The sequence below is a fragment of the Gymnogyps californianus genome, unplaced genomic scaffold, assembly GCF_018139145.2.
Source record: "Gymnogyps californianus isolate 813 unplaced genomic scaffold, ASM1813914v2 HiC_scaffold_31, whole genome shotgun sequence".
Classification (NCBI taxonomy): domain Eukaryota; kingdom Metazoa; phylum Chordata; class Aves; order Accipitriformes; family Cathartidae; genus Gymnogyps; species Gymnogyps californianus.
Genome location: NW_026114191.1, coordinates 43,772 through 70,209, shown reverse-complemented (window position 1 = coordinate 70,209; position 26,438 = coordinate 43,772). Strand labels below are relative to the sequence as shown.

The following is a 26,438-nucleotide window of genomic DNA, read 5'->3' as shown; positions in this document are numbered from 1 at the left end:
ACAACATGCTCTACTTTCCCCTCTCCATTTTGGTTCAGCCATGCCTTTCTTGTCCTTCAAGTGCCTGGAGGCGGCTGCAGGAGGACATGTCCCATCACCTTCCCAGGGGCGGAGGTAGGATGACCAGCCTGTAATTCTCCCAATTCTCGTTCCTGTCCTTCTTGAAGATGGCTTTGATGTCTGCCTTTCCATGGACCCCACAACCTCTCTCCTTGCTCTGGCACTTTTGAGGGCACAGTCCAGAATCACAGGCAAGGGTGACGTAGCAAACAGGAGCACCTGCAATGAGCCTGTCCAAGGCAGCTGAGCTGAATCTCACTGGGAGGGTGGGGGTTGTTCCTGGAGTCACCCACAGCAGTGTCAGGGCTCTGTCAGGTGTCCACAGCTGAGCTGGCCTCAGGCACTCCTGATGCACACAGATGTGTTCAGAGACACGAGCCCTTCCCTTGCACACGCACAGGCAGTGCATTGCAGGAGTCACCGTGTCTCTCTGGCCTCCTCTTGCCACTCCCAGAGGCTGGGAGGCACCTCGGCCCTGCCATGTGTTGCCCTGCTCTGCACTCATCTGAGATGCCCCAAGGCAAGAGAAATGGACACAGGGACCTCCATTCAAGGAAGCACATCCCAGTGCTGCATCCAGGTGGTTTTCCATGGGATGTTATTCCCAACATGAAGTGACCTCCAGATGATGCCTGTCTCTCAGGCCTTCAGGGAAGCCCTAGGAATAGCTGGTGGCGTTTGTGCTCACTCAGGTTCATCTCACCTCACGCGCATGATGTGCATGCTTACATCTCATCCGTACAATGCCAACATGGACTTCTGACTTACTCATTTGGTGTCCCTCCGTGGAGGGTCAAAGAACCTCTCCGAAAAGGGGTGAGAGGCGAGTGCTGGAAATGGTGGCTGTGAGGGGCTAGTCCATGATGATTGCCCTGGGGCAGCTTCCCCAGGGTGTCCAGTGAACACAGGAACAGACCAGACCCTGCTCTGCTGGTCTTTCAGGTCTCTCACAGGAGGCCTGGCTGTGCAAGGACACTGCTGCATGCCCCAACCCTGCACACTCACACTGTTTAGCTGTACACTGGTGTCTTCATCTGCGGGCCACTTTCTTGGGCATGTTCTTGAGAGCAGCTTTGGAAGAAGACTTAAGCCTTCAGGCACTGCCCTCAGGAGATCCCCTTTCATGATGGAACCGCTCTTACAGAGGCCAGCTCTGTCACAGAAGTGCCCATTGCCTGTCCCTGCCTGCGGTCACAGGACTGCCACACAGCAGGACTATGACCAAGGTGCCAGAGCACTCAGGCCTTACACCAAACCCAAGCGATCAGAAAGAGAGTGTGGAAGTGAAAAGGGAACAGCTGTGGAAGACCAAGTGCTCCCTGGCAGTGCTGCCATGCTGGGACACACTTCCCTTTCACCTCCGCACACAGGAATTGTCCCTGCAGCTCCAAAAAGGTCTTAGAGGAAGGATCTCCGCAAAAAAAACGTCATTGCAGGGCCCTTTATTTTGTTTAAACATAAAGACAGCACAGCTCCTCATTTACACAGCCACTTGGTCAGAAAAGAAAAGCAGAGAGTGAATTAGAATGCGGATGAAAACATTATCACAAGTAAAACACCACCACCAACAACCAAAACTACAGATGACCATCTGGGCCTGTAATGAGTTACATTATAACTGCTCTGCAGAAGAAGATGGGCAGTTGATTGCTTCAGATTAACATCCAGTCATCAGTTTCCATAGGGCATCCTTGAGCTCCTTGTTCCTCATGCTGTAGATGAGGGGGTTCACTGCTGGAGGCACCACTGAGTACAGAACTGACACCACCAGATCCAGCCATGGGGAGGAGGTGGAGGGGGGCTTCAGGTAGGCAAAGATGCCGGTGCTGACAAAGAGGGAGACCACGGCCAGGTGAGGGAGGCATGTGGAAAAGGCTTTGTGCTGTCCCTGCTCAGAGGGGATCCTCAGCACGGCCCTGAAGATCTGCACATAGGACACCACAATGAAAACAAAACACCCAAACACTAAACAGGCACCAACCACAAGAAGCCCGACTTCCCTGAGGTAGGAGTGTGAGCAGGCGAGCTTGAGGATGTGGGGGATTTCACAGAAGAACTGGTCCAGGGCATTGCCTTGGCAGAGAGGTAGGGAAAATGTATTGGCCGTGTGCAGCACAGCATTGAGAAACCCACTGCCCCAGGCAGCTGCTGCCATGTGGACACAAGCTCTGCTGCCCAGGAGGGTCCCGTAGTGCAGGGGTTTGCAGATGGCAACATAGCGGTCATAGGCCATGACGGTGAGAAGAAAATACTCTGCTGAAAAAAAAAAAAAAAAGAAAAGCTGAGCAGCACATCCCAAGTAGGAGATGGCCCTGGTGTCCCACAGGGAATTGGCCATGGCTTTGGGGAGAGTGGTGGAGATGGAGCCCAGGTCGAGGAGGGAGAGGTTAAAGCGGAAGAAGTAGATGGGGGTGTGGAGGCGGTGGTCGCAGGCTACAGCGGTGATGATGAGGCTGTTGCCCAGGAGGGCAGCCAAGTAGATGCCCAGCAAGAGCCAGAAGTGCAAGAGCTGCAACTCCTGCATGTCTGCAAATGCCAGGAGGTGGAACTCGGTGATGGAGGTGCCGTTGGACATTTGTTCACTCTGGGCATTGGGGACTGTTGGAAGAGAAGAAAACATTGACACGTAAGGGCAGACGTCTTTGAGGCAGTCCTATGCTGTTTCCCAAAAAATCCCCTCAAAACTACTTCTCCTTTTTTGGGGGAACTTCATTCAGCTCCTTTTTGTGAGCTCAGGTTTGTGCTGCTGAGTGAAGGCACTTTCTGTGAAGGGGCAGAAGTCAACATCTTTTGCATTGCTCTCAGCCTGAACACTGCAGAGTCCTGAGGGACAAATGGGCTCCCTGTGCCCTAACGCACAGTCAGGAGAGCTGCTCTGCCCACGAGTGACCTGCTGGTCACCACGCAGGTGCCCTGTGCTCATTACACCTCTCTCCGTTGCAGGATGACCTCACTAACAATGTACTTGAAGAAGAAACTGGACTTTAGTGAGCTCCGAGGAGTCCAGTTTCAAAGTCCCTTTCTCCAAACTCTTCTCTCTTTCCCCAGGCACCTGAGCAGAGAGAGATGCAGAGGGGTGACCTGGCTCTCTGCTGCCTGGAGCTGTCCCTGCAGGGAGCTGTTTCTCTGTCCCCAGGTCTCCTCCCTCTCAGTGCTCACAGAGCCCATCGCACCCGCTCTGTGCTCAGCTCGGCCCTGCACACCCCTCCTGGCAGCAGGGCACTGCCCAGGGCCATCGCCCTCTTAGCAGGTCCTAAGCACTAGGGCAGATCAGCACTGATGCTGCAAGCAAAGGTGATGCTGGTGCTGCCTGGAGGCAGAGGAGTGGGGGAAGGCACTTTAGGAGGCTTCTGGCAGATGTGCTGATCCCTCCTCCGTTCAGGAGTCTCAGTGACTTATCCAAACCTGACATCTCCTTTCCCCTTTCCCTTAGAAGGAAGCTGAGATCACAGACCCTGGAAGGGTCTTCATCTTCAAGGTAGCCCCTGCCTTGACCTTCCTCTTAAAATGCTGCCTCTGCCAATGTTGTGGGGTGATGTGGAGCTGTGAGCAGCCCCGACCCATGCTACACCCTTTCAACAGCAGAAGGACCCTGCCCTGACAGGGGTCGCTCCTTCCACCCACAGCTTCTCCCCACAGCCCCATGGGGAGCTCCCCGGGCAGGCTGAGTGCTGACCCTGGCAGGCGGCAGAGTGCCTGGCCCAGCACACAGCCCCCTGAGGTGCAGGGACCCTGCTGTGAAGGACAGCCCTGGGTACCCCTGCCTGCACACCCAGCTGCAGCCATTCCGGAAAGATGCAGCCATCATGCCCTGTCCCTCTGATGGTGCAGCAGGGAAGCCCTGCTCTGGAGCACATCCTCCTCCTCTACACCAGAGTGAGATCCCACAGGCTATGGGCTGTGCCAGCTTTAGGAGATCCCTCCACGAACCGCAGCTGCATTGCCCTGCACGCAGAGACTTACCGTGTCAAGGGCTGTGAAGATTTCTCCTCTGTTGAGCTCTCAGCATCCTCCCATTCCAGACTGCCTTTAACCTCTCTCTTTCTTGCACGTCTCCCCTCGGTGCCTGCAGGCAGTGCCCTCAGCCCTGCTGCGCTTTGCAGAGGAGCTGCTCCTGGGCAGAGCTGTCTCTCGGCAGCGCTGCCCACTTGCCATGAGCTCCCTCCATCCCAGGAGCCCAGCACAGCTCAGCAGCACAGGACCAGACCAAGGCATTTTAATGACCCCTCTGGTGGGTTTGGTGTCGACTCCATGAACCTCAGACAGTGAGAGGAAGTTGAAGAAACCTCTCCAGAAGTCAAAGTCAGATGCAAACTCCAAAGTTTCAAGGAGCGTTAATGGGTCCCACTGGGGACCATTACTGACAAAGCTTCCCTGGGGTGTGGTTAGAACACAGAACTGGAGGGACAGCTGACAGGTAGACAAAGGCAACGTAAAGGTGGAAGAGATTCTGAGGAAACCTGGATGTGTTCCATTAAGCCAAAGGGCCAAGGCGTGAGCCCAAACCCTGGGAAGGGAGATCCTGTCCCTCACACATTGCTCAGGTCTCTTCCTGGGGCAGTGTAACGTGGGGATGCGCAATGTCAAGGGCAAGACTACGGTCCAACACCTCCCAGGCTCTCGGGTGGGGAAGGGAAGGGAAGGCAATGAGACCCTCGTGTTGTAAGGATAAGGTGCTTCCTTATAGGCATCAGTGGCAGAGACAACAGCCATAACCAAGGGGAGAAAGAGCTCATCTCTGTTGGGGGCTTTTCCAGCTTTCTTCAGACCTTTATGATCTCCACGATAGCCTGTCCTACATAGGTGTGGACCCCGAAGGGAATTTGCCTTTTATGGCAGAGAGCAGCAGGAACATGTGGAGCTCTGCCTGGGGAGGACGACGAGTCAGCTGAGAGCTGAACGCTCATGGTCAACACTGTGGTGGGTGGATGTGGAAGCCCAGAGAAGGGGGAAGCTGGCTGCCTTCCAGCCTCAAGGCTTCCGTGATTCTGTGCTGCAGAGAGCCATCTCAGTGTGTGTGTGTGTGCTTGTCTGTGCAGGGATGAACTGGCAGGATGAGGGGATCCCAGAGCCAGCTCCTGCATAGACAGAGGTTCTAAGAGCAGTTCCTGGGAGGAACCATACTGTATCTGTGTCTATATAGTGTTATGAACATTTCCCTCCCTAACTAGTATGCAAACCACTCTTTCTATTATGAAAGTGTATAAACTTTCTTCATATATATGTTGTTCACATTCTACACTGGTTAGTCATGCTTGAGGAAGCAAACTAAAGGACACCAGATCATCACAAGGACCAGAAGGACAGCCCAGCCCTTCAAACAAAGCCTTGGCTTCTCAGTATCTTTGAGCTTTCCATGAAGATAAAAGATACCCCTGGAAAACCAAGATAATGCCAGCAGCCCAGCCCCTCGAACACATCTTTCAAACCCTCCCAATGTTGGCTGATATCTTAGACAGGTAATTATAGCAAGACCGACTCCAGGGATGTTCTGGATCAATAGACAAGCAACAAGACTGCTGATGGATGATGGTGCTGCAGAAGTAGTCGCTTTGTGAAGTTTTACTATGATTAGCAATGGGTAGTGTGAGTGTTAATTAGTGATTAGTCAAATTCTGTTGTACCTGAAGCCTTGAAGAGTGTACGAACCCTCTGTATTAACCACATTCAGGGTGCCCCAATTGGTCTGGAACACCCCAGGCAATTGACTAAATATTTACGCTTGTAATTCTGCACTTTGTGTCCGAGCCTCAGTCCTCGGTCGGCACGGGCCAGTTGTGAATTTCCCTAACAGTTTGGTGACCCAGGTGGGACACAGCCGACTCACCTGATCCAACCTCTCACTACCACCCAGACCCTGATGGTCTCCACTGTGGGCTTGTGAGTGAGTTCCCCTCAAGACACTTGGGCACAGGGACAGTGAAGCATGGATCTTGCTTGGCAGTAAGGAGGTGATGTTTTTGTATAATGGGAGGCAGACAAAGTATGGTGACGAGGTCACCGGTAGGTGAATTGCTGCAGCCCTGGAAATCCATTGATGGGATGGCTGGGTCATCAAAAGCCCGAGCCCTGTGTCAGGAAATTTGGCCAGAAGTGACTGCCTTTGATGATGCGTCCCAAATGTGGCCACGGCCTGGTTCTGTTGATGACATTAGGCTGAGCTATTTATCCCAGCAATTGAAGGATTGGTTCCCATCACAGATGGACTCTTGGGGTATCTGGGATAATTACTGGACTGTTGGTATATCAGATATTAAAAAAACCCAAACAACCAAAACATTCCCTCCAGAGCAGAGAAAAAGTAAAGATCTCTGAATGAATGGGAAAAAGAAGAGCTCTTTCCATTCTGGAATTTACAAATATCAGAGAGAAGTTTCCCCTCTGGGTCGGAAATTGAATAAAACCTTCAGCCGAATGGGAAAACCAGGGATGTTCCCCATTCAGCTCCACCTGCCCATCCTACTGCTCTTTTTTCTGCTTTTCCTCTGGTTTCTGCTCCAGCTAGTGCTACTGCTTCTGCTTTGCTAGCACCTCTCTGAGAAGAAATTCTAGGGCCAGGACGGGAACCTGGCCAGCTTTCTGTGGGAACAGGCCGCCTGCCATTTGCACTGATTTGGTTTTGGGGAAACAACAAATGCCCAGACTGCGGGATGATCCAGAGAAGCTGCTACAAACCACGCACAGCATCTTCTGTGTTTATGACTCTACGTGGGCCGATGTGCAGCAACTGTTTGAGACTGTCTTTACTCCAGATGAAAAACTGAAAATCTGGGAAACACCTGCAGATGGGCCAGGGAAGCACAGGGCAGAAGCCCATGGCCGGGCAATGACCCAGGACGGGACCCCAACTTACCAGCAAACACAGGTATGCTGCAAAGAGAGAGAAGGGGATTGTTAGAGTCATTAGAAAGAGTGTAGATTGGGTTAAGGTCCAAGAATGTCAGCAAGGAAACACCAAACACCTCTCTGAATGTTACGCCCAATTGGTTAAGCAAACAGGACTGTTTGGAGGGGTCAACATTGAGAAGGTGGAAAATCGATCTTTTATGGTATCTTTCTTTGTAGATCAGTCAGCCCCAGAGATTATGAAATATTTTTCTAAACATGTGCAGGGATGGCAGGGCAAAGGATTGGATGAAATAGTCAGCGTTGCTACGTTTGTGTGAAATGGAAGAGATGAAAGACAGCTGAAGCAAAAAAAAAAAAGAAAGAACAGGAACAGAAAGCTAGTTGGCAGCGGCATTAAACAGCAATCCTGGAGTAAGGGGACAGGGACACGGAGGTTTTCTGAGGTAAGGTCAGAGGAGGAAATTGGAGGAGCAATGGACCTCGAGGAAGTAGACACTGTTGTAATTACTGTGGACAGTAAGGCCATGGGAAACAGGAGTGCCCAGTGTGACCAAAGGGCCTCCCAACAGCACCTCTCAATCCTCTGCTGCAGTCTTGCCCTGCTCTCTGCACCAGGGGCAGCTCGATTTCACCCAGGACTGACAGCTACCAGGGACCTACGGTGCAGACACTACAGGAGCCTCTGAATAGGAAATATTTTCCCCTTCATCGCATGAGAATCTGGTCTCAAACCTTTTGACCAATGAACATAATTCCTCCTGTCTAATAGGTACACGGGCAACTCTTTCAACCTGAAATCAGTATACCTATTCATCCGGAGTCTCAATACCTTTTTGCATTTCCCTGGGGAAAGATCCAACTAACATGGACAAGGCTCCTTCAGGGCTTTCCTGCATCCTCCACTAGTTTTCTAAAGTTTTGTTAGAAGATTTGCAGGATGCTGTCTTTAAAGAAATGGATCCCTTTTTGATGCAATCTGTTAATGATTTATTGGTAGCCAAGGCATCTTATAGAGCTGACACCCACACCTTACTGTTGGCCTTTGCTGAGAAGGGCCATGGGCTTCTCCACATAAGATACAACTTTTGTAAGAGAAGTGTAAAACACCTGGGATACATTCTCCAACAAGGGGAGTGTTGTTTATCTGAGCACCGTAGTCAAGCCGTTCAAAACCTTCCCCAAGCAGCTACTAAAAACAAATGCGAGCCTTCTCAGGAGCTGTAGCATTCTGCCGCTGCTGCAGAGCTGCTTCTGGGGAAATGGCAAATCCACTGATACAGACTGCTGCTCATGGTGCTGGAGAACCCATCCACTGAACAACAGACAAGGTAAAGGCATCTGAGCTTTTGAGGCACGCATTAGTGACTGCACCTGCTCTGGGATTGCCAGACTACAGGAAGCCATTTACCTTGTTTGTACATGAAGAAAGGTAACTATCCCAGCCAACACCATACAGTCTGGCAGCTCAAGGACCCTTTGCTTGTGTCCCCAGGACAGCTGCCGCAGCACTCCTAGTTGAACAGAGTGAAAACGTGCTGCTTGGATCTCCTCTAGTGCTACAAGTACCACATGGACTTGAAATGCTGCTGTCACACAGCACTGTCACCACAGCGAATACATCGCTATGAGCTGATTCTCTTAATGGCGGAACACAGAAGAATGAAGTGATGTCATACACTGAACCCTCTTACTCTACTCCCTCCACCTGGGGAAGAAACTCCACATCACGATTGTGTGGTAACAACCTGTGAAGCCCAAAAGACTCAAAAATATTTACAGAAGTGCCCTTTCCAGATCTGGATCTTGACCTCTGTGTAGACGGGTCCCCATATTATCTAAGCAGTGACCAGGTTACAGGTTATTCAGTAACTCCTGAAAATAAAGTCGTGGAGCCTTCGCCACTCAGTCCAAAGCTGAGTGAACAAGCAGCAGAATGGATTGCATTAACAAAGACTTGCCAGCTGTCCAAAGACAAGACTGTAAATACACTGATTCTCGATATGCCTTTGGAGTGTGCCACGCCACTGGGCAGTTCTGGAAGGGGCGCGGGTTTATAACTTCTCGTGAGAGTAAGTACTGAACTGTTAAAAACAGGACAGTTGCCACACAAACTAGCTGTCATTCATCAGCCAGCCAATACTGGTGAAAGAACAAAAGAAGAAATAGGAAAAGATCTAGCCGATGTTACAGCTAAAGCCACAGCACGACAGCCATACAAAACACCAGGCTTACAAGCAGTCCCGCGGTCTGACCTGGTGTTATCTGCTCCTGAAAAGATCTGTTTGACTGTTCCTGCTGAAGAAATTGACTCTTGGAGAAGGTATGAAGCAACCAAGGACTCCCAGGGAAGAGGACTCCAGAGAGAGGGATGGAAAACCTTCCTATTTTACCTGAGCAACACCGGATTCCCATAGCAAAAACGCATCACCATCCAGGGCATTTGGGGACAGTTGCACTAGCCCAGACAGCGCTGAAGAATTGGTTCATGCCAGGAATTTACACCGCAGCCAAATAGGTAACTGCCTCTTGCACGCACTACCTTTAGCCTTAATGCATATTTAGCAAGACCTCAACAAAAAACCAAAGCTGTCTCCCTGTGAAACACTATCACAATCAGGCCTGGGCACAGCTACTACAGCCAGTACCTCTAGAAGGAACTTTGCTTCAATCGAAGGAATTATGTTTGGGTAAAACACATGAAAAAAAGGAACACTTATCCCCTTGGTGGGAGGGACCATTGCTGGCATTGCTCACCTTTCTGAGCAGTAAAGGTGGAAGAAAAACTGACTTGGGTCCATCACTCCCTCCTGAAAGCTGTGACCGGTCTAGAATTGGAACCAGGATACCCTCCTGACACCAAAGGAACATCCATCCCTGGAAAGACAAAACTACCCATAGCCAGGAACCTACACAGAGCTGGTGGATTGGCTGTGACCTCGCTAACCTTGTCTAAAAAATTCGACAAGAGGAAAGTTGAAAGTACTGTGTTACTTATGAATTGCACAGGGACTGAACTATATCCTTACTGAAAACTACAGTGTAATCAAGAGAGAATTCTCTTTGTTGCAATATGCTGGTGGTTTTTTTTCATACTAAGAATAATACTTTCAAAACCCTTACACGAAACCTATTATAATGATACAGCACATCATAGATTTGTTCTGGGCTGGAGTTTATCGAGCTCTGCAAACTCCCAAACAATGTGGATGTTTGCAGAGAAATTAACACGGTATTCTGTAGGAAGCCATAATCAAAGGAAAGATAACTGTAAAATGTTGGTTTCCTATGCGAGCCTGATTGGTTTGGGTCATCTAATCTGGGTCCAAGCCTTACTGGTTTACCTAAACAACCAGAGCCAGTACCCACCAACCCTTTTGCAGGACATAGTTACCATGATTATGATTTCTTTGAGGATTCTACTCCTCTATTTACACAGCTACCTGAGCGATATTGGATACGTGGAGAAAGGGCATTCAAGTATTGACCCCCGACCTGGGCTGGGTAGTGTACTCTCAGTGCATTAATACCCTCCGCACAGGTTAGAACCAGTATCTCTTCTGCCTCTGGAGCTCATAACTACTGGTATATGGGAGAAAAAGCATCACAGCCCTCTGACAGAATGTGGCACTGAGCTCCACCTGTGTGTAAGAGCTTTTATCCCATGGTTAGGGGTTGCTGAATGAGAAAGCATGGTTGGAAATGTGTCAACAGAATTAGAAAAAGGCATTAAAGAAACGGCAGATAGTATGACAGCCCTACAGGAAGAAATCACATGGCGATCAGAAAAGGTAAGAGGGACTCGATTAGCCTTAGGCTACCTATTAGCAGCAGAGGATGGAGTATGTGCAATGAATGACAGCTGCTGGGTTTATGTAAATCCAGACCAGAAAAATGAAACTGATATAAACAAGGTAAAGACACATTTCAAAGTAATACATGAATTAGGAAAGGCATCTCCCCTCTATCTATTTGGGTGGTTAACCTCTTGGCTCCCACACTTGGGTATAAGATTGTGAACTAAAAGGACTTTGGATGTTGTATTCGCTCTCTTATTTTGCTTTGTGATTATATATGTGTCTTTGCAGTGTTGTATCAACTTATGCACTCAACTTAGTACTAAAATAATGGATAATATAATGTGACAGGTCCCTACATATTATAACAATCAGTCTTTATAGTATAAAGGATATTCACTTTGTTAATGTATATTAGTTCGCATTATACACTGTAATGTAATGAGGTAGTGGAATTTTACTAGAGACTTTGGTATTGTCCATGATTAAGTAAAAGAAACTAAAGGCCAGCCCAGCCCTGGAAAGAAGGACTTTGCTTTGTGGAAGCTTAGAGCTGTCCCTGAAGGATAAAGGATACCCTGGGACAACCAAGGTAACGCCAGCATCCCAGCCCCTCTACACCTCTTTGAGAACCCTCCCAGTGTTGTCTGGCATCACAGATCAGTCACTCGAGCAAGACTGACTCCAGGGACAGCTGGATCAATAGACAAGCAGCAAGAATGCTGCAGAAATATTGTTCTTTTGCAAAGTTTTACTATGATTAGTGATCAGTAGTGTGGGTGTTAGTGATTAGTCAAATCGTGTTGTACCTGAATGTTTGAAGGGTATAAGAACCCTGTGTAAACCACATTCTGGGTGCTCCAACTTTGCTGGGACACCGCATGTGCATGAATAAATATTTGCCCCTGTAATTCTTTACTTTGCCTCTTAGCCTCTCTCCTCGGTCGCCATGGGCCAGTTGCGAATGTTTGTGACAGTCAGCACTGTTCAGCAGTAACTAAAACATAGGTGTGTTATCAATGCTGTTGTCATGACAAATCCAAAACATAGCACTATACAAACGCAATTGAAGATACACATCCAGATACCAGTACAGATGCAGATACAGGTACAATTAGACATGCAGGTGCCCATCGGGATCCCATTACAGACACCAATACCAATATAGGCAGAGACACCAACGCTGATACCATGAGAGATACCACTGCAGAGTCCATTGCAGATGAAGATGCCATTGTAGATGCCATGGCAGTCGCAGACATTACACACATACAAGTTCAGATGCAATTACGGGTGGAGATGCCACTCCAGATACCCTGCATATGTCGTTGTGGATGTAGAAAAATTGGAGGTGCAGATAGCATTGCAGATACCCTGGCAGGCAGAGATAGCGTTGCTGATACAGACGCCATTTCAGAGGAAGGTGTCTTTGCAGATGCCAGTGCAGATGCAGATGTAATTTAAGATGTAATTCATAGAATCATAGAATATCTCAAGTTGGAAGGGACTCATAAGGTCATTGAGTCCAATTCCCTGCCCCTTGCAGGACTACCTAAAACTAAACCATATGACTAAGAGCATCATCCAGATGCTCCTTGAACTCTGACAGGCTTGGTGCTGTGACCACTTCCCCGGGGAGCCTGTTCCAGTGACTGACCACCCTCTCAGTGAAGAACCTTTTTCTAATGTCCACTCTGAACTTCCTCTGATGCAGCTTCATTCCATTCCCTTGTGTTCTATTGCTGGTCAGCAGACAGAGGAGACCAGCACCTCCCCTCCGCTGCCCCCCTTGAGAAAGGTGGAGACTGTGATGAGGTCACCCTCAGCCTTCTCTTCTCCAAGCTGAACAAACCAAGTGACCTCAGCCGCTCCTCAGAAGTCTTGCCCTCGATGCCTTTCCCTGTCTTGGTCACCCTTCTCTGGCACACTCTAAGAGTTTGATGTCCTCCTTATATTGAGGCGCCCAAAACTGCACACATTACTCGAGGTGGGGCCACACCAGTCCAAAGCAGAGTGGGACAATCACCTCCCTCGACCAGCTCGCTATGCTGTGCTTGGTGCACCCAGGATACAGCTGGCCCTTTTGGCTGCCAGGGCACACTGCGGACTCCTGTTCCACTTGCCATCAGCCCAAACCCCAAATCCTTTCCACGGGGCTGCTCTCCAGCCTCTCGTCCCCCACTTTGTATGTATAACCAGGACTACCCCATCCTAGGTGGAGAATCCAACATTTGCTCTTGTTCAATTTCATACGGTTGGTGATTGCCCAGCTCTCCAGTCTATGATATCTCTCTGCAAGGCCTCTCTACCCTCAAGGGACTCCACAGCTCCTCCTGCTTTAGTATCATCAGCAAACTGACTTAATGTACATTTGATTCCTGTGTCCAGATCATTTCTAAAAACATTAAAGAGCACTGGCCCTAAAATGGAGCCCTGGGGAACTCCGCTGGTGACTGGCTGCCAGCCCGATGTAACCCCATTTACTATAACCCTTTGAGCCTGACCTCTCAGCCAATTGCTCACCCAACGTATGATGGACTTGTCTAGCTGTGTGCTGGACAGTTTCTCCAGAAGGATAGTGGGAGAGACAGGATCAAAAGCTTTGCTAAAATCCAAACCCACCACAACACTGGTTCCCTTGGTCAACTAGATGGGTGACCTTGTCATGAAAGGAAATTCAGTTGGTTAAGCAAGACTTTCCCCTCGTGAACCCATGCTGGCTATGACGAATGCCTGTGTCCCATCTGGGCTCCCAGTGACAAGAGAGACATGGAGCAACTGGAGAGAGTCCAGCAAAGGGCCACAAAGGGCATCTCTCATATGAGGATAGCTTGAGAGAACTGGGACTGTTCCGCCTGGGCAAGAGAAGGAACTTTGTGGCTGTTCCTACTCCAGTGTGGGTCTGTCCAGAGGCCACAGTCCTTCAGAGGTGTACCTGCTCTGGTGGGGGTGACTCGTCCCAGTCCCTACAGGGGTGTACATGTTCTGGCGTGGGCTTACCAAAAGGCAACCGTCCCTGAGGTACAGCTGATGTACCTCCAGTGTGAACTCATCCATAGGTCACCGTCCTTTTGACTCCAGTTCACACTGGAGTTTTAGCAAGTTCCCTCGCTGCCCCCAAGACCACTCCCTCACGGGAGCAGAGTGGCAACAAGAAGAGCCAGTGAGGTGAGCTGCCCTGCGGGACTTCCTACTTACAAACAAGGAAGAACTGCTCAGAGATGTAACAGCCAGGGATGAGAAAGCAGAGTGTAGGATCCTGAGAAGAGGGAACAAGGCCAAGAGCAGGACTTGAGGAGAGCAGGCTTTGGCCTGCTGGGCGACCTGCTTGGCAGAATCCCATGGGAGACGGCCCTGCAGACAGAGGGGTGCAGAGTGCTCTTTGATGGTCAAGGATCTCCTCTTCAAGCTCCAGAATGCTCCACCCCCACATGCAGAAGTCAAGCAAAGGTGGCAGGAGGCTGGCATGGATGAGAAAGGAGCTCCTGACAAAAAACAAGCAGGAAGAGGAAGCCCAGAGAAAGTGGAAGCTGGCTGCCTTCCAGCCTCAAGGCTTCTGTGCTGCTGTGCTGGAGAGAGCCATTTGCATGTGTGTGTTTGTCTGTGCATGGGGGAACTGGGGGGTGAGGGGATCGTGGGGCCAGCTCCCACATAGACAGAGGGTCTCAGACCAGCTCCTGGAGGGATCTAATTGTCTGTGTGTCTCTATAGGTATGCATTTTCCACTAACACAGCCTTGCATACAAACAGCCCAACCCTCATTTACCCTTTCTCCGCTGACCCTGCTTTTGCTTGCTTTGTCCCTCCTTTGGTGTTTTGGAGATTGTGTTCATGGCAATTCCTACCTGGCTCTGGAGAGACCTGCAGCTCCTCAGGCTGTTATCTGTGAGCCTGCACCAGCAGCATGGGGAGCCACCTGCACACAGACATGAACAGCTGGCCAAATGGAGCTTCAGTCCAGGGGGACCTTGAGAACTCAGCGGTGTGGCCCACAGAAACCTCTGCAGTGACTCTGAGGAGAAGGACCTGGGAACTACGAGGACGCCATACGAGCCAGTGGTTTATGCTCAGCAGGAACAAGGGCAGTTGCATACGGGGCTGCATAAGGATGAGCATGTTCACCCAGACCAGGGGAGTCATTCTGCCCCTTGACGCAGCACTGGTAGGGACCCACACACACGGGTTTGCCCCAGTTATCGGCTGCCTATTCTGATGGAGTTGGGAGGAGCTGGAGAGTGTCCAGAGGAGATGTGGCAAGGCGGGGTTTGGGGCCTTAAGCAGATACCCATGTGTGGAGGGGCTCGAGAAGACCTGGGCTTCTTTGGCCCTTTTGCTCAGCAGCAGAGAGAGGCTCAGGGCAGTATAGGAGTAGCCTGAGACTGCTTGCAGGGTGGCTTCAGAGATGGTGGAGCTTTTCTCCAAACTGGGAAACATCATGGGAAAGAAAAAATGCCACCAAAGGAGCTTGGGAGGTTGAGATTGGAGACGAGGAGAAAGAAATGTCACTGCCAAGTGCAGTTCTCTGTTACAATAGACGACCCAGAGAGAGTCTGGATTAGCCAAAGCTTTGTATCTCAACGAGCACTCTGTGAGGATGGAGAGATCTCAGTAAGGGTAGGAAGACGCTCAGGTGAGACCAGGGTTGGTGAGCAGGGTGGATGTCACCAGCCTGCAGGGAAAGAGGTGCAGGTGTGGGACACCTGTGGTTGAGAGAGCTGAAGGCTCTGGCAAGGCTGGAAGCCTGTTGCTCTGCTGGGCTATGGCTCTTCCCTGTGCAGTTGATGCCTGGGAGGAGACACCTTATCATTATAGCACCAGGACTTCATTGCCTCCTCATGGCAACCCATGAGCCTGGAAGAGATCGTACTGCAGTCCTGCTCTAGGCATTGCACATCCCCACATGACACTGCCCCAGGAAGAGCCTGAGCAATGTGTGAGGGACAGGATCTCCTCTCCCAAGGGTTGCGGGTCAGGGCTTGGCCCTTTGACTTAATAGAACACATCCAGGTTCAGTCAACATGAGAGCCATCTTTTCCTTTCCTTTGCCTCCCTGTCATCACTGCCTCCAGTTTTGTGCTCTAACCACACCCCAGGGAGGCTTTGTCAGTAATGTCCCTCAGTGGGACCCATTAACGCTCCTTGAAACTTTGGAGTTTGCATCTGACTTTGACTTCTGGAGAGGTTTCTTCAACTTCCTCTCACTGTCTGAGGTTCATGGAGTCGCACCAAACCCACCAGAGGGGTCATTAAAATGCCTTGAGCTGGTCCTGTGCTGCTGAGCTGGGCGGGCTCCTGGATGGAGGAGCTCATGGCAAGCGGGCAGCGCTGCCAGAGAGACAGCTCTGCCCAGGAGCAGCTCCTCTGCAAAGCACAGCAGGGCTGAGGGCACTGCCTGCAGGCACGAGGGGAGACGTGCAAGAAAGAGAGAGTTTAAAGGCAGTGTGGGATGGGAGGATGCTGAGAGCTCAAAAGAGGAGAAACCTTCACAGCCCTTGACACGGTAAGTCTCTGTGTGCAGGGCAATGCAGCTGCAGTTCGTGGAGGGATCTCCTAAAGCTGGCAGAACCACAGCCTGTGGGATGTCTCTCTGGTGTAGAGGAGGAGGATGTGCTCCAGAGCAGGGCTTCCCTGCTGCACTGTCAGAAGGACAGGGCATGACGGCTGCCTTCTTTCCAGAACGGCTGCAGGGTGTGAAGGTGGCTGTGCAGCCAGGGGTGCGCAGGGCTGTCCTTTCGAGCAGGGTCCCTGCACCCCAGGCTATGCCAGGGCAGGGAGCGCCCCAGAGCACTGTGGGGAGAAGCTATGGGTAGAAGGAACAACCCTGACAGGGCACGATCCTTCTGCTTTCACGAGAGTGCTGCACGGGTCAAGGCTGCTGACAGCCCCACATCACCCTCAGGACATTTCCAAGGGGACTTTTCAAGAAGCACATCAAGGCAATGCCTACTTGAAAGCTCAGGATCCGTTCTTTCTGTCTTCTACTCTTGGTTATCTGGGTGGGCAATGGGACATAGAAAGTCACCTCTCTGGGAGCAGGCACGTAAACTCCAAATCTGTTCCTCTTAGAGATGAATCAACCTGGGAGTATCAGAAATCAACACCCTGCAGCTTACGGACAGCACCAGTAGCACCTTTGCAGCCTCCTCAGGGTTGGTCTGATGTTCCCATCAGAGCCTGCAACCACTGAGCTGCCCCTGGGCAGTGCCCTGCTGCCAGGAGGGGTCTGCAGGGCAGAGCTGAGCACACAGCGGCTGGGATGGGGTCTGTGAGCACTGAAGGGAGGAGGCGTGGGGACAGGGAAATGGTTCCTGGCAGGGACAGCTGCAGGCAGCAGAGACATGGGCAGGGGGTGAGAGAGAGCTGCTACCATCAAGGTCTTGGGAGGGGGATTCTGGCACCTCCCTGCTATCCCTTGCAGTGCAGATGCCTTCCGCTGAGCAACCCCCTGGTCTCCTCTCCCACCCAGCGGAGTTTCTGCCATCAAGGCCATGGGTTCTCAAGCTGAGTCGAATTCTCTGCAGGTTCAGCCTAAGGAGGAGAAACTCCCGAGTGCTCCCTTGGCAAGAGTGTTGAGGCATTTCTCCATCTTGCCCTCCTGTCCATGCTTCCCTTGGTCTTACCCTCGGACTCTCTGGCAACAAGGAGGCTTCAGGTGCAGCGCACACACCGACGCTGCAGGTCCTGCGATGCAGCTGTGTCCATGGGAGCAAAGTGCCTCAGTTCCTTCCAAGCTGTGGGGCTCTGGACAGTGCAGTGTGTGGGGCTGGGGACTGAGCTGGCTCTGCTGAGGTCCCTACACTTTTAGCACATCCAGGAGTTTCCCTGGGCTTGTGCTGCCGGAAGATGCTGAGCAGCTCCTCTATATTACAAGGGGGTTACCGATATAATCTGCATGTCAGGGCTGCTGCTTCCTTGAGCTACTGGCCATGGACAGCAGCTGGACGTGGTCTTCTCAGTGCTGGTCTCTCCGCACTTCCAAACTGTCCTGCCGTGTCCTTAGGTTGGTGTAAGCCCTAAGGGAAATGGTGAATTTCAGCAGCTGTCACCCACTTTCCCCCATTCCCAGTGCTGTAGAGCAGGGACAAGTCCTCGGGAGACTATGGGCAGAGCCCTACTCCTTACATCAGACTCAGCCAGCACAAACCTGAGCTCCAGCCTGGGGATGCATGAAGGTCCTGAAAGAAGGGATATAGGCAATGGGTGTTGGGGAGGTGGGGTGGGGTGCTGGAGGGGGCAGGGAAAGGGAAGAGTTTTGCTCAGAGCAGTTCCTAACTTGTGAGTGTGCTTTCTTCCTTTGGCAGTACCTCAGGAACAAAGGGATCAGATGTCCAACGGCAGCTCCATCACTGAGTTCCTCCTCCTGGCATTCGCAGACACATGGGAGCTGCAGCTCTTGCACTTCTGGCTCTTGCTGGGCATCTACCTGGCTGCCCTCCTGGGCAACAGCCTCATCATCACCGCTGTAGCCTGCGACCACCGCCTCCACACTCCCATGTACTTCTTCCTCCTCAACCTCTCCCTCCTCGACCTGGGCTCCATCTCCACCACTCTCCCCAAAACCATGGCCAATTCCCTGCGGGACACCAGGTCTGTTTCCTATGTAGGATGTGCTGCCCAAGTCTTTCTGTTTGTCTTTTTCATTTCAGCAGAGTATTGTCTTCTCACCATCATGGCCTATGACCGCTACGTTGCCATCTGCAAACCCCTGCACTACGGGACCCTCCTGGGCAGCAGAGCTTGTGTCCACATGGCAGCAGCTGCCTGGGGCAGTGGGTTTCTCAATGCTGTGCTGCACACGGCCAATACATTTTCCCTACCTCTCTGCCAAGGCAATGTCCTGCACCAGTTCTTCTGTGAAATCCCCCACATCCTCAAGCTCGCCTGCTCAAACGCCTACCTCAAGGAAATTTGCCTTCTTGTGGTTAGTGCCTGTTTTTTCTTTGGATGTTTTGTTTTCATTGTGCTGTCCTATGTGCAGATCTTCAGGGCCGTGCTGAGGATCCCCTCTGAGCAGGGACGGCACAAAGCCTTTTCCACGTGCCTCCCTCACCTGGCCGTGTTCTCCCTCTTTGTCAGCACCTCTTTTTTTGCCTACCTGAAGCCCCCTTCCACATCCTCCCAATCCCTGGATCTGGTGGTGACTGTTCTGTACTCGGTGGTACCTTCCGATAGTGAATCCCTTCATCTACAGCATGAGGAACAAAGAGATCAAAGATTCCATGAGGAAAGTATTTCAACACATACTATTTCAGCATCATTAAGGTACCCCTACACCTTAAAATACTCCCAGGGTATCTCAGGAAAGGTCAGGACTTTTTTTTTGAGAGAGAATTGGGAGGGTAGGAGTGAGAAAACTCATGGGTTGAGATAAAGTCTGTTTTAATAGGTAAAGCAAAAGTTGCGCACTGAAGCAAAACAAATCAAGGAATTCATTTACTACTTCCCATCAGCAGGCAGGTGTTCAGCCATCTCCAGGAAAGCAGGGCTCCATCACACGTAACGGTGACTCAGGAAGACAAACGCCGTCACTCTGAACATCCCCCTCTTCCTTCTTCTTCCCCCACCTTTATATTGCTGAGCATGCTGTCATATAGTTTGGAATATCCCTTTGGTCTGTCGGGGTCAGCTGTGCCGACTGTGTCCTCTCCCAACTTCTTGTGCACCCTCAGACTACTCGCTGGCAGGGCAGTGTGAGAAGCAGAAAAAGCCTTGACTCTGTGTAAGCACTGCTCAGCAATAAAGCAAACATCCCTGTATTATCAACATTGTTCTCATCACAAGTCCAAAACATAGCCCCATACCAGCTACTAAGAAGAAATTTAACTCTACCCCAGCTAAAACCAGCACACGGACCTACGGTACCAGGCTGCTTGCATAAATAAAGAAGCCAGCAGAAAATCTTTGGTCTGAGCTCTCATCTCTCCAAATCTTCTCTGGTGGTGGGGGCACAGCCCAGCAGGAAGAAAGGGTTAAGGAGCCCAAATCCCAGCTGCCCCATGGAGGAGCAGCCCATGGGGCCCCCGAGGCTGCACCTTGCTGCCTCAGCGGGCACTCCCTCTCTTCTGCTGCGTATTATCAGGGCTGCTGCTTCCCTGGAGCCATGGCCATGGCCAGCAGTAGGACATGCTCTTTTCAGTGCTGGTCTCTCCTCCCTTCCACACTCTCTCTTGTGCCCTTGCATTTGTGTTAGCTCTAAGGCTCGTGGACCTGTTGTCTCTACGGTGCCATCCCTGTGGCTTTGGGCAGGAGCAGACCATGTGAACCACCGTGTCAGAGCTGGCCTCCCTGCTAGCACAGCCGTCACCAGAAAGGGCTCCTCAGGGCAGGGCCAGAAAGCCGGATGCCTCTTCCAAAGGTGGGTGTCAGGACTATACCCAAGGAGCTACTCCCTCAAAAGGACTTTTGCTCTTCTGAGGTTCTCGATAGGTTCAGGGAAACAATCTCAGAGTCCCAGGGGGATCTGTTAGGGACTGAGGGCTGGACCAAGAGTTCCCTTCTTGGTGGCACATGTCCAAGCAGACAGCAGTTGTTCTTTGATTTATCTCCCTGGTGCTGTCCCACCTGCAGTGGGGTTGATGGCAGATGCCATCCTGGAGAGGAATTGGGAGGTGCCAGGAGAAGTCAGGGGATCTCCAGGCACAGTGTGTGAGTCTGACTTGGCAGTGAGTTGCACTCCTAAAATTAAGTGACCATCTGAGGTGGAGTGTCCTGGAAGAAAAGGCAAACCTGAGGAGACCACGGGCTAACGAGGGCTCTGCAATGCCAGAAAAGGCTGTGAGGAGCCAGCAGGCAATAGGACCAAAGGCTGGAGAGTGGTTCTTGAAAGCCTCTTGGAAAGCCCACGGGCTGGATCTACTGCAGCCGTGCCCTGCCCTTTGTGCCATTGCAGACACGCCTTGCTCCTGCCCAGCCCTGTCCTTGGCTATTGAGCATCAAGGGAAGATGGAAAGGGGCTCAGCAGCAGTGATCCCTTTCTGGCTGGGTCTGCTCCACCCTGACCAGCATGGCCAGTGCAGGCTCACCCAGTGGCCAAAGGACACCACAGCCCCCTCGCTCTGCAGAGCAGCACTGCCAGCTTGGGGCCTTGCAGGGAGCATGGAGAGGGAACCAGGAGTGGCTGGCCAGGCCAGCACAGACACACTCACCTGGCTCTCTGGAGGGCAGGGCTGACTCTGGAGAAGAGCAAGGCAGCATTTGTGTGCCTGCAGGGAGGAATCCATGACAAAGAGAAACCTCTTTCTGCAGGCACCCACTTGGAGCAGGCCGCTCTGTTCTGGAGCAGGACTCTTGTGCTGGCCTAGGGAGAGGGATGTTGTGGTGAATGATTTAGATCACTCAAAGAATCACCACCAAAGGTATTAGCAAAAGTGATTTTAATGTGAATTTGTGTGGTGGGTTGACCCTGGCCGGATGCCAGGTGCCCACCAAAGCCGATCTATCACTCCCCCTCCTCAACTGGACAGGGAGAGAAAATAAAACAAAAGGCTCATGGGTTGAGATAAGGACAGGGAGATCACTTCACCAATTACTGTCACAGGCAAAACAGACTCGACTTGGGGAAAAATTAATTGAATTTATTACTAGTCAAATCAGAGCACGACAATGAGAAATAAAACAAATCTTAAAAACACCTTCCCCCCACCCCTCCCTTCTTCCCGGGCTTAACTTTACTCCCGATTTTCTCTACCTCTTCCCCCGTGAGCGGCACAGGAGGACGGGGAATGGGGGTTTGGGTCAGTTCATCACACGTTGTTTCTGCCACTTCTTCCTCCTCACACTCTTCCCCTGCTCCAGCATGGGGTCCCTCCCACGGGAGACAGTCCTCCATGGACTTCTCCAATGTGAGTCCTTCCCACAGGCTACAGTTCTTCACGAACTGCTCCAGCATGGGTCTCTTCCACAGGGTGCAGTCGTTCAGGAACAGACTGCTCCAGTGTGGGTCCCCCGCGGGGTCACAAGTCCTGCCAGCAAACCTGCTCCAGCCTGGGCTCCTCTCTCCACGGGTCCATGGGTCCATGGGTCCACAGGTCCTGCCAGGAACCTGCTCCAGTGCAGGCTTCCCACAGGGTCACAGCGTCCTTCGGGCATCCCCCTGCACCGGAGTGGGGTCCTCCACTGGCTGCAGGTGGATATCTGCTCCAGCATGGACCTCCATGGGCTGCAGGGGGACAGCCTGCCTCACCATGGTCTTCACCACGGGCTGCAGGGGAATCTCCACTCCGGCACCTGGAGCACCTCCTCCCTTCCTTCTTCACTGACCTTGGTGTCTGCGGAGTTTTTCTCTCACATATTCTCACTCCGCTCTCTCTGGCTGCAACTGCAACTCCTCTGTAACTTCTTTTCCCTTTCTTAAGTCTGTTATCCCAGAGCTCTACCACTGTTGCTGATTGGCTTGGCCTTGGCCAGCGGCAGGTCCGTCCTGGAACCCGCTGACATTAACTTTATCGGCCATAGGGGAAGCTTCTAGCAGCTTCTCACAGAAGCCACCCCTGTAGCCCCTCCACTACCAAAACCTTGCCACGCAAACCCAATACACTGCTGAAGAGTGCTGACTGTCACAAACATTCGCAACTGGCCCGTGCCGACCGAGGAGAGAGGCTAGGAGGCAAAGCAAAGAATTACAGAGGCAAATATTTATTCATGCACATGCGGTGTCCCAGCAAAATTGAGGCACCCAGAATGTGGCTTTACACAGGGTTCTTATACCCTTCAAACATTCAGATACAACATGATTTGACTGATCACTAACACCCACACTACTGATCACTAATCATAGTAAAACTTTGCAAAAGAACAATATTTCTGCAGCTTTCTTGCTGCTTGTCTATTGATCCAGCTGTCCCTGGAGTCAGCCTTGCTCGAGTGACTGATCTGTGATGCCAGACGATGCTGGGAGGGTTTCAAAGGGGTGGTAAGAGGGGCTGGGATGCTGGCGTTACCTTGGTTGTCCCAGTGGTATCCTTTACCCTTCAGGGGACAGCTCTAAGCTTCCACAAAGCAAAGTCCTTCTTTCCAGGGCTGGGCTGTCCTATCGTTTCTTTTACTTAATCATGGACAATACCAAAGTCTCTAGTAAAATTCCACTGCCTCATAACATTGCAGTGTATAATGTGAACTAATATACAGTAACAAAGTGAATATCCCTTTATACTATAAAGACTGATTGTTATAATATGTAGGGACTGGTCACATTATGTTATCCATTATTTTAGTACTAAGTTGAGTGCATAAGTTGATACAACACTACAAAGACACATATTATAATTACAAAGCAAAATAAGAGAGTGAATACAACATCCAAAATGCTTTTAGTTCACAATCTTATACCCAAGTGTGGGAGCCAAGAGGCTTAACCACCCAATAGATGGAGGGGAGATGCCTTCTTAATTCATGTATTACTTTGAAATGTGTCTTTACCTTATTTATATCAGTTTCATTTTTCTGGTCTGGATTTACATAAACCCAGCAGCTGTCATTCAATAACGCACATACTCCGTCCTCTGCTGCTAATAGGTAGGCCTAAGGCTAATCGAGTCCCTCTTACCTTTTCTGATCGCCATGTGATTTCTTCCTGTAGGGCTGTCATACTATCTGCCGTTTCTTTAATGGCTTTTTCTAATTCTGTTGACACATTTCCAACCATGCTTTCTCGTTCAGCAACCCCTAACCATGGGATAAAAGCTCTTACACACAGGTGGAGCTCAGTGCCACATTCTGTCAGAGGGCTGTGATGCTTTTTCTCCCATATACCAGTAGTTATGAGCTCCAGAGGCAGAAGAGATACTGGTTCTAACCTGTGCGCATGGTATTAATGCACCGAGAGTACACTACCCAGCCCAGGTCGGGGGTCAATACTTGCATGCCCTTTCTCCACATATCCAATATCGCTCAGGTAGCTGTGTAAATAGAGGAGTAGAATCCTCAAAGAAATCATAATCATGGTAACTATGTCCTGCAAAAGGGTTAGCGGGTACTGGCTCTGGTTGTTTAGGTAAACCAGTAAGGCTTGGACCCAGATTAGATGACTCAAACCAATCAGGATCCCATAGGAAACCAACATTTTACAGTTATCTTTCCTTTGATTATGGCTTCCTACAGAATACCGTGTTAATTTCTCTGCAAACATCCACATTGTTTGGGAGTTTGCAGAGCTCGATAAACTCCAGCCCAGAACAAATCTATGATGTGATGTACATTATAACAGGTTTGTGTAAGGGTTTTGAAAGTATTATTCTTAGTATGAAAAAAAACAGCATATTGCAACAAAGAGAATTCTCTCTTGATTACACTGTAGTTTTCAGTAAGGATATAGTTCAGTCCTGTGCAATTCATAAGTAACAATTACTTTCAACTTTCCTTGTTGTCGAATTTTTAGACAAGGTTAGCGAGGTCACAGCCAATCCACCAGCTCTGTGTAGGTTCCTGGCTATGGGTAGTTTTGTCTTTCCAGGGATGGATGTTCCTTTGGTGTCAGGAGGTTCCTGTTTCCAATTCTAGACCGGTCACAGCTTTCAGGAGGGAGTGATGGATCCAAGTCGGTTTTTCTTCCACCTTTACTGCTCAGAAAGGTGAGCAATGCCAGCAATGGTCCCTCCCACCAAGGGGATAAGTGTTCCTTTTTTTCATGTGTTTTACCCAAACATAATTCCTTCGACTGAAGCAAAGTTCCTTCTAGAGGTACTGGCTGTAGTAGCTGTGCCCAGGCCTGATTGTGATAGTGTTTCACAGGGAGACAGCTTTGGTTTTTGTTGAGGTCTTGCTAAATATGCATTAAGGCTAAAGGTAGTGCGTGCAAGAGGCAGTTAGCTATTTGGCTATGGCGTAAATTCCTGGCATGAACCAGTTCTTCAGCACTGTCTGGGCTAGTGCAGCTGTCCCCAAATGCCCTGGATGGTGATGCGTTTTTGCTATGGGAATCCGGTGTTGCTCAGGTAAAATAGGAAGGTTTTCCGTCCCTCTCTCTGGAGTCCTCTTCCCTGGGAGTCTTTGGTTGCTTCATACCTTCTCCAAGAGTCAATTTCTTCAGCAGGAACAGTCAAACAGATCTTTTCAGGAGCAGATAACACCAGGTCAGACGGGACTGCTTGTAAGCCTGGTGTTTTGTACGGCTGTCGTGCTGTGGCTTTAGCTGCAACATCTGCTAGATCTTTTCCTGTTTCTTCTTTTGTCCTTTCACCAGTATTGGCTGGCTGATGAATGACAGCTAGTTTTTGTGGCAACTGTCTAGTTTTTAACGGTTCAGTACTTACTCTCACGAGAAGTTATAAACCCGCGCCCCTTCCAGAACTGCCCAGTGGCGTGGCACACTCCAAAGGCATATCGAGAATCAGTGTATTTACAGTCTTGTCTTTGGACAGCTGGCAAGTCTTTGTTAATGCAATCCATTCTGCTGCTTGTTCACTCAGCTTTGGACTGAGTGGCGAAGGCTCCACGACTTTATTTTCAGGAGTTACTGAATAACCTGTAACCTGGTCACTGCTTAGATAATATGGGGACCCGTCTACACAGAGGTCAAGATCCAGATCTGGAAAGGGCACTTCTGTAAATATTTTTGAGTCTTTTGGGCTTCACAGGTTGTTACCACACAATCGTGATGTGGAGTTTCTTCCCCAGGTGGAGGGAGTAGAGTAAGAGGGTTCAGTGTATGACATCACTTCATTCTTATGTGTTCCGCCATTAAGAGAATCAGCTCATAGCGATGTATTCGCTGTGGTGACAGTGCTGTGTGACAGCAGCATTTCAAGTCCATGTGGTACTTGTAGCACTAGAGGGATCCAAGCAGCACGTTTTCACTCTGTTCAACTAGGAGTGCTGCGGCAGCTGTCCTAGGGACACAAGCAAAGGGTCCTTGAGCTGCCAGACTGTAGTGGTGTTGGCTGGGATAGTTACCTTTCTTCATGTACAAACAAGGTAAATGGCTTCCTGTAGTCTGGCAATCCCAGAGCAGGTGCAGTCACTAATGCGTGCCTCAAAAGCTCAGATGCCTTTACCTTGTCTGTTGTTCAGTGGATGGGTTCTCCAGCACCATGAGCAGCAGTCTGTATCAGTGGATTTGCCATTTCCCCAGAAGCAGCTCTGCAGCAGCGGCAGAATGCTACAGCTCCTGAAAGGCTCGCATTTGTTTTTAGTAACTGCTTGGGGAAGTTTTGAATGGCTTGACTACGTGCTCAGCTCAGGTAAACGACACTCCCCTTGTTGGAGAATGTATCCCAGGTGTTTTACACTTCTCTTACAAAAGTTGTATCTTATGTGGAGAAGCCCGATGGCCCTTCTCAGCAAAGGCCAACAGTAAGGTGCGGGTGTCAGCTCTATAAGATGCCTTGGCTACCAATAAATCATTAACAGATTGTATCAAAAAGGGATCCATTTCTTTAAAGACAGCATCCTGCAAATCTTCTAACAAAACTTTAGAAAACTAGTGGAGGATGCAGGAAAGCCCTGAAGGAGCCTTGTCCATGTTAGTTGGATCTTTCCCCAGGGAAATGCAAAAAGGTATTGAGACTCCGGATGAATAGGTATACTGATTTCAGGTCGAAACAGTTGCCCTGTACCTATTAGACAGGAGGAATTATGTTCATTGGTCAAAAGGTTTGAGACCAGATTCTCATGCGAAGAAGGGGAAAATATTTCCTATTCAGAGGCTCCTGTAGTGCTGCACCGTAGGTCCCTGGTAGCTGTCAGTCCTGGGTGAAATCGAGCTGCCCCTGGTGCAGAGAGCAGGGCAAGACTGCAGCA

General features: G+C 50.4%; 1 protein-coding gene and 1 pseudogene across 1 annotated transcript; one reads left to right on the top strand and one right to left on the bottom strand.

The window, feature by feature from the left end:
- Window positions 1-1,717: 1,717 nt before the first annotated feature.
- LOC127028321 (olfactory receptor 14A16-like) lies at window positions 1,718-2,635 on the bottom strand. Its single transcript, XM_050914036.1, has one exon. It carries the CDS (start codon window positions 2,633-2,635, stop codon window positions 1,718-1,720), a length of 918 nt encoding a protein of 305 aa, XP_050769993.1.
- Window positions 2,636-18,027: 15,392 nt separating this feature from the next.
- Window positions 18,028-18,964, top strand: LOC127028331 (olfactory receptor 14C36-like; annotated as a pseudogene).
- The last annotated feature ends 7,474 nt before the right edge of the window (window positions 18,965-26,438 follow it).

Bases quoted from the DNA above. Each gene is read 5' to 3' on its own strand.
- LOC127028321 (XM_050914036.1), bottom strand. From the start codon at position 2,635: ATGTCCAACGGCACCTCCATCACCGAGTTCCACCTCCTGGCATTTGCA.